At 35.6% G+C, this 11,425-nt stretch overlaps 1 protein-coding gene across 4 annotated transcripts in view; it reads left to right on the forward strand.

Moving 5' to 3' along the window:
- GRHL1 (grainyhead like transcription factor 1) overlaps positions 1-8,193 on the forward strand; it is a 67,263-nt gene extending 59,070 nt beyond the window's left edge. For all 4 annotated transcript variants that reach the window (XM_077153159.1, XM_077153160.1, XM_077153158.1 and 1 more), the window contains exons 13-16: positions 1,944-2,035; positions 2,456-2,541; positions 5,173-5,237; positions 6,396-8,193. In XM_077153159.1, coding sequence (XP_077009274.1) covers positions 1,944-2,035; positions 2,456-2,541; positions 5,173-5,237; positions 6,396-6,510 — 358 coding nt within the window. In that variant the 3' untranslated portion in view covers positions 6,511-8,193. The remainder of the gene's footprint in view (positions 1-1,943; positions 2,036-2,455; positions 2,542-5,172; positions 5,238-6,395) is intronic.
- Positions 8,194-11,425: the final 3,232 nt, after the last annotated feature.

The following is an 11,425-nucleotide window of genomic DNA, read 5'->3' on the forward strand; positions in this document are numbered from 1 at the left end:
ATGCAGTGGTATTGGCTTACAGTTTTGAGGCTTGGAGAAGTCCAAATCAAGGCCCCATCAAGGTAATGCTTTCTTCCTGAAGACTGCCACTTGGGGGACTGTCTGCTGGTGATCTTTGGTCCTTGGCTTCTCTGTCACATGGCAGTATGGCAGCCTCTCCTGGTCTCTCCCTTCTCTTCCAGGTTTGTTGATCTATAGCTTTTCACTTCCCATGGCTTTCTCTCTCTCGATGTGTTTGAATTTCATTCTACTAATAAAGGACTTCGGGGATAGGATTAAGACCCATCCTGATTGAGGTGGACCAGACCTTAACTGAAATAACCTCGTCGAAAAGGTCCTATTTAAAATGGGTTCACACACACAAAGAATGGATTAAGTTTAAGAACACGTTTTTTCTGGGATACATAAACCCAAACCACCACACTATAATCCTCAAATTCCAGTTGAGTTTTACCAATTGTTCCATTGTTCTTTAGAGTAAAAAAGAAACCTGTTCAGAATAACACACTGTATTTACTTGTTGCTTTAATCTCCTTCAACCTGGAACAATTTCTCAGTCTCTTCTTGACTTTCTTGACTTAATGCTTTTGAAGATTGCATACTAGTTATTTTGTAGGTTGTTCCTCGGTTTGTGTCTGTCATTTTCTCATGATTAAATTCAAGTTATGCCTCTTTGACAGGAATACCATAGAATGCTTCTCAGTACATCCTATCAGGTGGCACACCACTTTAACTTATCCCATTATTGATGATGTTCACTTCGATCATCATTACTGTAGTCTTGGTTCTCTTCTCCCTCTGACTAGAGCTTCTCTGTCTTATTCACTGGTCTTTCTCCTGACACACTAAATGTGGGCATTCTGTGGTGTTCATTCCCCATCCTTTTGCTTTCCCTCATCTTTAATCCGTTCTTATGACTTGAACTATCATTTTGGGGACTTACCTCTACAGATGTTGCCTACTAGTTCTTCTCTCTGAAGGACCACATTGTTTTTAGTCTTTTTAGATATAAATCCCTTCAGGAACTTATATTGGGTTCCTGCTGTGTTCTAGAAACAGATAGACTGAATATTTTTAAGGCCCAGCTCCTGTTCTTTTCTGTTCAAATCAGGCACTCACTTTCTTCATTTTTAGTTATTTTGCTGTTTTTATTTTGAACCTTACAATCACTGAAGTCTCAACATGCACCTTTGATAGCAATCACTAAAATCTTTTCACTTCTTTTTTCAAACTCTCCTGTATCCATTCTCTCCTTTGTATTTCTACTGGCATTACTATATTTTAAACCCTTATACTCTTATGCTGATTAACATAAAAGTTCCCTACCTGTTATCCTGCTTGTAGGTCCTGAGGTTCCCACCAGTCTTTCCTACACGCTTTGATCATAGCATTCTCTTCTGCAAAGTTTTCAAAGATTTCCTGTTATCTGCAGCCTAAAATTTATCATTCCTTTAGAGCCTAGTGATCAAGATATTCCCCAGTAGGGCCTAACCTACCTTTCTTAATTTACTTTCCTATAGGAGATTCTTTTTCATCTAGCCTGGCCTTGCACTTTCCTACTTAAACTTTCCTTCTTTTTTTTAAAATTCCGCCTCCTGTATTACCACCTATACAAGTTTATCTTAGGTTCTTCCTACTCTGAAAGGTTTTCATGAAGAGAAACTCTCCATTCTTGGGGAGACAGCTTGATCTAGGGTAAGAACAATAGAAAATGTCTACAGGCTGTTGGTAATCATGAGCACCTGTTTGAGTCAATCAGTATCTTTTTTGGGGCCTCAGATTTTTCATCCATAAAATACGGAAGCTGAAACAGATAAAGAATTAAGGTCATTTAAAATCTAAAATGCAGTGATGTATCCTAGAACTCTCTTTGTTTATGCAGTTAACTTGGTAATTTGCATTCAAGTTGAAGTCATTAATTGCAAACTTTGGATCATTTGCAGATCTAACATGAAAAGGGGACCATATGGAACAGAAGATGAGTTTTCTGCTCCACCTTCTGCTAAACTGACCCGAATAGAAGAACCAAAGAGAGGTGCGTTGGTTTAGATTTTTTTTTTTTATTAATTAAAAAAGATTAACTAACAAAACATTTAGAAATCATTACATTCTACATATAGGTTTAGATTTCTTAGTGAGAGTTTGAAATTAGAAGTGAGTCCTGAATCTGTTAAAAACATAAATTGCTCAAGAGTCTTGTCTATTTTCACTCTGAATATTCTTCCATCAGACCAACATTTAGCTTGAGCTTAGACTTAGAGTTAAGAGAGAAGCTGAAAGCTCTGTTCCTTGAGACAAATTTTATGTTGGTTCATTTTGTTGTACTTGATGTAGATGTGTATTTTTATTTTAAACAGTACCCATTTTCTGTCTTTTTGTTTTACTCATGTGAATTAACTTGTGTCCTTTTGTATTTTTCTTTCATTTCATCTCCTTATTCCTGACTGGGAATTAGTGCTGCTCTATGTTCGAAAGGAGTCAGAAGAAGTCTTTGATGCCCTGATGCTCAAAACTCCATCTTTGAAAGGCTTGATGGAAGCTGTAAGTAGTATAAACTTTATAATACCCTTTAAAAAAATGAAACCAAGCTTGGATAAAATTCCATTAAAACAAATTTTATCAGACTATCCAGATTCCTTTGTTATATTAAAATCTTTGATACCTTTCCTGAGTCATAGTGCTTTGTTTATGCCTGTATTATATCACACATTTTATCCTAGCCTATATCACAATCATTAACTCCTGTGCCTGGCACACTATTAGATAGTAATGATTCAAGTGTCTGTTTCACTGAATTGAATCAATTTGTGATGGCCTATGAAATAATTTAAATTTATATACTTGGTTAAAGTGAGATTGCCATACAGGAAACCATTTAGCAAAAAATTATTTTTAATATAGTAAAATCTTAAAAAACTTCATACATAAAAATAGTGGCTCCAGTGATGAGGCCACTCCACCCCAATGCCTTCACCCCAGGCCTCTGCTCCTCATGGTTTGGGTGGTGCTTTACAGTCACACCTTGGATCACTCTGTATGTTGTTAATAGTCAGAATTGTATTTTGGATTTTTATATGAAAAGTCTCCCATTTTCCTCTTGTATAGGGATATAAAGATACATATATATACACACTCACAGATAGACAGATGGACAACACATATAAGATGTATAAATAGAGGAGCTCTTAAAAAAAATGTAGCTCCTAGATTTTTCTTTAAAACTCTTGGTTTTAGGAAATTACTGAACTTGTTTCAAGACCTTACCCAAAGCATGTTTAAAAAAACTGGATTTTTGTGCTTATAAATCTTCCTACACGGCCTCAACAAAGGGCTGAAGAGAATAGAACTGTGTATTCCCTTTTGGAACCTCAGTAAGAGAGATAACATGTGAAGGGTGCTGTACTGGTTCCCCATTTTGGCCTTGCCCCTGAGTAACATTCAAACGATCATCCCTGTATCTAGATATTTGTCAATCTCAGCCTCCTATAAATCATAGAAATCTTTGAGCTCAAAAAATTCAAAGTACATAATTAAGTTACAAGTGTTTCCTCTGGCTCCCCCTATGGAGTATTGAATTCATTTAAGAAATATTTATTGAGGGCTTGCTTTGTGCCAGGTACTGCTCTAAGCACTAGAATTACAAAATTCCACAGTACCTAATGGAGTTTTTCTAGTTAGAAAGGTAGAGAAAAGGTAAATAAATAAATTAATATGTAATTTTTCAGGTATTAATAAGTATAATGGAGAAAGATAAAGCAAAATGAGAAGACAGGTTATTGGGGAGCTGCTTAGTCTCTCAAGAGAAACCCCCGGAGTTCACAGGCATCTCTTATAGTATGTTCCCTTCCCACTTATACACAACCGACAAGCACTCTTTCCAGTTGTCATTACCTGATTCCCCTGATTTCTCCTTGGTTTCTCTTTCTCTAGTCTTTTGAAGACCTATTCATCATTTCTTAAGAATCAACTCTTGATTATTATAGAAAGAGAAGAGAGTATGAAAAAGACTGGGCTTACTGTGCCAAACATAACTTGTTGACAACTCATAAGGAATTCATTACAGTATCTTAAATCTCTTGGGGCTAGAGATTTATATATATATATGAGGTATCATTAATCAGTGACACAGAAAAGAACTGGACTTATTTTTATGATAGGGCTCTAAGCTTGAGTTTGTTATGAGATTTATATTTTTGTTAAATTGAAAGAGATCTGAAGATTGGTCTTCTGAGACCTCATTTCTCAGTGTTGCCTTGAACTTTACACTTCAAATTGAGGCTAGGGAAGTGATCCCAGTTTGGGAGTAGTCTAGACAATTCCAAATAAAACATTTGATCTGTGACTTCCCATTACAACTGAATCAGCTGTTTGTCCTTGAAGTAGTAAGTTTTTCTTTCTCTTTAATGATACCTTCTATTCCCTAAAAGGAAAACATCCAAAGTTTATACTGGTAATAATTTCAGTGCACTGTACAGCCCACATATGAGGGAAGGGGCTGAGACTAAGGAGATGCTAAGGGCCATATACCAGTGACTGCAGCCATATTTAGCTGTAAGCCTTCATGACATTACGAGATTCCTTGCTGTCTTGTGGAGAGGATCTGTATAGAATTGGCAAATGCAGATTTCTTAATTCATGGTCAGAGAAGTCTTTGATGTTTCTTCTGGACTATGGGATATTAAAAATTGTTTTCCTTCCCATAGTTCTATATCTAAAATCGTTAACTCCTACTTTGTGCTAGACAGTCTTTAATCTTCACAACAGTCCTGTGGTATTTGCCTCATCACTTTATTGGTAAGAGGAGACTGAGGATCAGAAAGGTTATGAGCTAATTAATGGCTTAATTCAGCTTCTATGTGTGTACTCCAAAATGAGGCCTTTATGCACTTGATAAAAATACCTTTGACTGTAACACTTACCTTGTCGTAGTTGTAAATATTTTTTTCCAATATTTGGCTTATTGATATCTGTAAATTCGGGGCAATTAATGAGAATTTGAGTCCACCCCCCCTAGAGAAAGGTAAATAAATCTCTTAAGACTGAACTGGGTCTTATTCTGTTGACATTTTTGCAAAACAGAAAGTTGAGTTTTTATATATATGTGTGTGTATGTGGATATGTGTTTAAGCCATGAAAATAGCACTTCATAATTATTGTTCTTTTCTCTTTTAGATCTCAGACAAGTATGATGTTCCCCATGACAAGATTGGGAAAATATTCAAGAAATGTAAAAAGGGGTGAGCATTGACTTGCATTCTTATGACCTCTAACTAAAATTACATTATTGACATATGCATTTGTGTCCAGTCCAAAAAGTTATAGAAGCAATAATGCTAGAATGTATTTTTTTCTCATTAAATTATCCACATAAAATTGAGCTACCCTTTAAAAACTTCTTTGATGAGTTTTTTTTTTCCTTCAGGTGAAGTATTTATTTGCTCTTCCCATGCTTGGCAGCAGTGAAGTGGCTCCAAATTTCAGAGTACATTATTAAATTTACTAAACATAGCAATAATAGTTACTCTATTTACTGAGCACTCATCATGAGCCAAGCACTGGGTCAGGCTCTTTACATGTATTTCATTTAATTTCACATCATCCTGATGTGAACCTGAGATGGGTATTTTTATTTGTAGCTTATAGATGAGGTATGTGAGGCACAGAAAGCTTAAGAGACCTGACTGGGTCTTGAGGCGTGTTTCTGGCAGAGCCATGTTCTAAAGTTTCTAATTGTTCTACTTTATCATGCTGCCCTAGATCATTTTTGAAGTAAAGCATTTCTTTGCTGTCTAGAAATAATATTTTCAGTTTTGCTTTACTAAACTGTCTGTGCTATTTGGCATGGATAAGCAGGAAATAATAGAAGAGTTTTGGGGCTTAATTCTGAAATAAATCCTAATTGGAATTTTCTAGGTGACATTAGTGGAAAGGGTTAGACTTTATAATGGTTCATTTAAACTTTGAGGATGACTTATCAGGGAAGTTTTTTTTCATGGGCTTCAGATCATGTAGTAATTTGATCAATATGCTTTCTAAAACTGGACTAATGAAGTATTCCTTCTGCAGATTTATTTTACTGTATTATATTAGCTTCCATTTTAGTGATTGCTACATGCCAGAAGTAACAATAAGGAAGCTAATATTCATTGTTTATTCTGTGCTAACACACAATTATAAATGCTTTACTTGATTCCCTCATTTAATTCTCATACCAATCTTATAAGGTCAATGCCATTATTATCCCCATTTTATAAATGAGGAAATTGAGGCTTGGGGAGATTTAAATAATGTGTCTCATTTCTCACAGCTAGGCACTGACAGAGGTAGTAATTAAAAATCTGGGTCTTACTCTAAAGCCTGGTAGGAAGAAAGTGAATTTGTCTCTCCTTATTCAGGATACTGGTGAACATGGATGACAACATTGTGAAGCATTATTCCAACGAAGATACCTTCCAGTTAGAGATAGAGGAAGCAGGAGGATCATACAAACTCACCCTCACTGAGATCTAAAGGCATACTGGCCCACCCTTACCTCCCAATGAGTTAATTGAAGATGTTAAGTAGATCTTATTGTTTGGCAAGCTGCAAATTTACCAGTCAATCACCTTCCAAACATGGGTGAATGTCAGTAGAAGTATTTGGCTTGATAATAACATTTAATTTATTGCATTGACCTTTTTCAGATGATAGAGATATCCATATACCATTGTATTTGCATTTTCTAATACAGATATTTAGGATTAAAAGTGAAAACTTTGTTCCAAGATTTAATAGACTCTCTGGGGAACCTTTTAGGGTATCTGTTACATTATTTATAAAAATATTGGAATACCTGCCTTCTTTCTCTTCAGTGGAAATCAGAAGAAGCAGTAGGCTTGGCTTTAAGGATTTTGTGCTATTGCCTGAATTCAATATAATTCTGATTGCCTCAGGTTAGAGGGAGTTGGCATCTGAAGAGCAAAGGGATGAGCCCCTTTCTCCCTTCAACTTTAATCCTCCAATAAATTTTTTTTTTTTTTTTTTTTTTTTACATGGGCAGGCACCGGGAATCAAACCCGGTTCCTCTGGCATGGCAGGCGAGCATTCTTGCCTGCTGAGCCACCGTGGCCCGCCCCTCCAATAAATGTTTACTGAAATAGGGCATGTTACGGAAATCTTCCTTTACAACCTTCTTGGACATATCAACTGTCTTTCTTATGAAGAATTTAAATAGATTACAGTATGAAATCAGTTACGATAAAGCTGCATTGTATATAAGTGCAATATATTTTTGAAGGTCTGTGTCTGTAAATGTGTACATACATGTCTTATATAAATATATAATATATAACTATGGTGTCTGTGTACATATAGTGAAGATATTCAATAAGTTCTACCTTGAAGACTTTCTCTAGGCAAAAGGTTAAGTTATTTTTGATAATTTACACCAAACAATTAGAATACTTAGTGGAACCCACTAAAAAGTATCCTATGTGTTTTCCCAATACAAGCAATCATTCCATAGCATAGCAAAACTTTCTCAAATGACAGAAATTCAGTTTGCTATTGAAAATATTATTTTTTGAATTTCTGCACTGTTTAAACAAATGAAGTAAAAGAAAAACACTATGGTAACTCAGGTCTGTAGTGTTTGCTAGTATCAGTCGGATGTACCTATATAGAGTGAACAAATATAGTAATTATAACAAGCATATTTTAGTTATTGTGAACCAAGCGATCACTCTCAGAATGGAGCTCTTCCTAATCTTGTTAGAAGAAAGGATTTTTATGTTACTATGTTTCAGAGCCTTCAAGCTTTGATTACCTTGTATGTTAACAATTCTAAAAAGCATCCATGAATTTATGAGAATATATTACTATAGCAGGGGAATATTTTGTACACGTGTTTAAATATATAAAATTACTAAAAAATGTTAAGTTCATCACAGAAATATAATCACGGGTATCTTTAGGTTTTGGAAACTAGAATAGGTCATTTGTGTAAGTAGGATTGATGGATACATCCTTATGTTAAAATATTCTAATGAAATCTGTGAACTAAATTGCTGGTTTTCTAATATACAGTGGGACACGGGTCATATAATATTTTGTATTTTATTTTATGAAATTGATTTTGTCTTTATTGTTTTTAATTGTGTCATCCAAGATGCATTTTAAAACAAAAGGATTAAATTTTATATGTCTATTTCATAATATGTCTGTCTTCTGTTATTCAATTTGACTTTATCCTTTCATTAGTCAGAAAAGTAAGATTTGGGATCTTGACATATTAGAACTGAGAAAAGAACCTCCTTAGTACTTTCTCCTTGTTTCTTAACATGTATACTTAGGTCTTTTCCTTCCTGTTAATTTTTACTTAACAGGTGTCTTAAATGATCCTAGTAATAATTATTAAAGAAGCCCTGAGTACTTTTTTAACTATTACCAAATTTGAGCCTCTAAAGCTAAAGTAGTAGTAAAGGTTTTGAGATATAAAATCTTAATGCTCTTAATTTTTAAAACCTTAGCAGAAAATGCTTGGAATATTCCAAGAATGTTTAAATTCATTAGAATTTGTAAATCAAACAGCTGTTCTGAGCATATTCAGGTAAACTAGGGCCTAAATGTGATAGATACCGAAATATATTTTTAATGAATACATTATCAAATTAATGAAGTAAACATTCTGATAGATTTCCTATGACATCTGTTCATTGTTCACTCTGATCCTTGGCTCAAACGTGAAGAATCCTTACTAACAGATTTAGACCCTGATCACTCATTGGCTCCAGAGTCATAGCACAGGAAACCCAGTGGGATCTGGCCAATCTACTCTCTTTGAGCTTTTCCTCTCAGGGCTTTTTTGCATTCTCTGTGCTTTACTAGGGCTCCATGGATCTACTTGGGGTCCCCTTATATTCCTTACCTTCCCACATACTACAGTTCTTTTCACCCTTTGTCACTTAGTCTTTCTTCTGCTTTAAAACCTGGCTTTCCCCTGAGCAAACTTTTCCTGCTCTCCCCAATGGCATTATTCTTGTTTCTTTAGCACGCAATGCTCCCTCTCTCATAGCACTCACTACTCTGAAAACTTGTCAATCCTTACAACCTCTGATTTCCTTGAGTAAAGGTTTGTTGTCTTAGTTGACTTTGGATCTCTGGCACCCAAAACAATGCTAGTTATGTAGTAGATATCCCAGGAAATAGTTTTGTAAGTTGTGAGACAGTAAGGATGTTTTTTTGAAGTTTATAAGCTCATAAATGAACGTGGGTTGAACCTGGACCTGTAGGCCGTTGAGTGGGGCCAGGAAGTAGGAACTGTCTATTCAGTAGGGTGCAGTCAGTAAAGCAGAAGTCCCTAAGAGGCAGTGGGGCTCAAGAAAATGTGGCTTCATAGATAAGACATAGTCTTAATTAGGAAGGAGCAACAGGAGACTGAATGGGACACTTGCAAGTGTGAGGTTAGTTGGACCTTACTTGGACCTTAGCACATTGAACAAAGTGCTGTCATGGTCATTAGCTCATTAAACCTGTAAAGGAAATATTGTATTATTTTCACCCAATATTACCAATATTTTCACCTCACATTAGGTTACACAATTAGTGAGTGCTGTAGCCCTAGGCTTTGAGCCTTGGACTTCTGACTTCTGACTCCTCCAGTGCTCTTTACAAGCTCAACATCTCTCACAATAGGATACAGAATAACAAAAGGTACATAAATAATTTCTTCTTTGTTCAACTCATATCTTGAAGAAAAAGGACAGACTTCGTTAATGCTCAGTGCCTTTAACCATTAGCACCTTCAAATCATCTTTTAACTAAATTTTATTTCATTTTTTAATAAATGTAACACATGCTAAGAAAAAAAACCATTAGAATGAATTTTAGAACCTCATGAAATTATTTATCTGAAGAATAAATTCCTTACCTTTGCAGTCCCACTCCCTAGAGGTGACCATTGATAATTTCTTAAAGGCTGCCTGAGAATCCTTTATGCAAATTCAAATATATTATTCATACTGCTTTTTACTAACGATTTCATTTATCAATATCTTTTAGACATTTATTCTTAGTGATGACTGTATTGTATCCCATTTTATAGATGTTTAAGCAGTGCTGCACTGATGTACATTTAGGCTGTTTTTGTTGTTTTAAGCATTGCTGCAGAAAACATGCTTGTACATCTGCCCTTACATACTCATAATGTAAAATCGTAGACTGGATTCTTAGCAGAGGAACTATAAGTCAAAGAATATTTTATAGATTTTGCCAAATTGCCATCCAAAGACAGCAAACTTATATTCCTACTGAGTGTAAGAAAACTTGTTTCTGCAATATGAGAGAACTTTATTTCTTGTATCCTACTGCTTTGATTTGCACTTCTCTGAGTGAAATTGAACAAAACTTTATATTTATTGACCATTTGTACTTCATTTTTGTAAGCTGTGTGTTTATATCCTTGAGAAAATATTGTTTATTATTCCACTTTCTCACTTAAGCACTTCAATCCATTGTAATCTGACTTCTCTCCCTGCCATACCATTTATTGAGCTAATTTGTTGAGCTGTTAGATGCTTGACATAATCTTCTTTAATCTTCCAGGAATCAGGTGAAATGGGGGATATTGTCCCCTTTTCATAGATGAGACTCATAGAGGTTCAGAAGATTGTATTGCTAAGAAGAGGCAGAAGTGTGACTAACTCCAAACTTCGTTTCTTTCCACTATCATATGCTGCTTCCACTGAAAATGCTTTTCCATGGTTACCAGTAACCTTCTGATTGCCAAATTGCCTAATTGCTAATTACTTATCTTTATCTAAGGCACTTGACATTAATGACAGCCTTTTAAATTATTTTGGCTTTCATGACCAGTGTATCAAGTGGAAGATTTCGAGTATCAGATACTATTGAAACTCATTTAAACAATAAAGAAACTTTAATAACTTGCTTTCATAACTGAGAGTTGAAAGGTGGTAAAATGTGATCCTGGAGCCAACAACCTAGTTTCTTACTCTTCTTTGAGTGGGTTTCATCTCACCCTTCTTGTCATCTCAATATGATGTCCAACAGCTCTACATCTATCGAGATATTGTTGTGAGATGCTCCATGACTTTCTTCCCACAGAAGCTTTGAACAACCAGCAAGAACTGGCAGATACCTCTTTCTCAAAATTCTAGAAAACAGTTGAAGGATTGCAGTAACAGGGAAAGCTGAATCAAGAAAATGGCAACCTAAAAGTGCTAGGTTCTTGTGGTGTCCTGGCTGGCCCTGCCCCCATCCCCTCACTAATTCAGCAAAGCCCCCCTCCCCCACTCCCAATGCAGGCCCCTGATCCTAGCTCCAGAAGGAGCAGAGTAATCTTCATGCACATATTGGGAGTAGGTATGACTGTCCCATTCTCACTGGTGATGGCCTGAGGGACTGAGCCAGGACACAATTAACATAT

Source organism: Tamandua tetradactyla, chromosome 3 (genome assembly GCF_023851605.1).
Source record: "Tamandua tetradactyla isolate mTamTet1 chromosome 3, mTamTet1.pri, whole genome shotgun sequence".
NCBI lineage: Eukaryota > Metazoa > Chordata > Mammalia > Pilosa > Myrmecophagidae > Tamandua > Tamandua tetradactyla.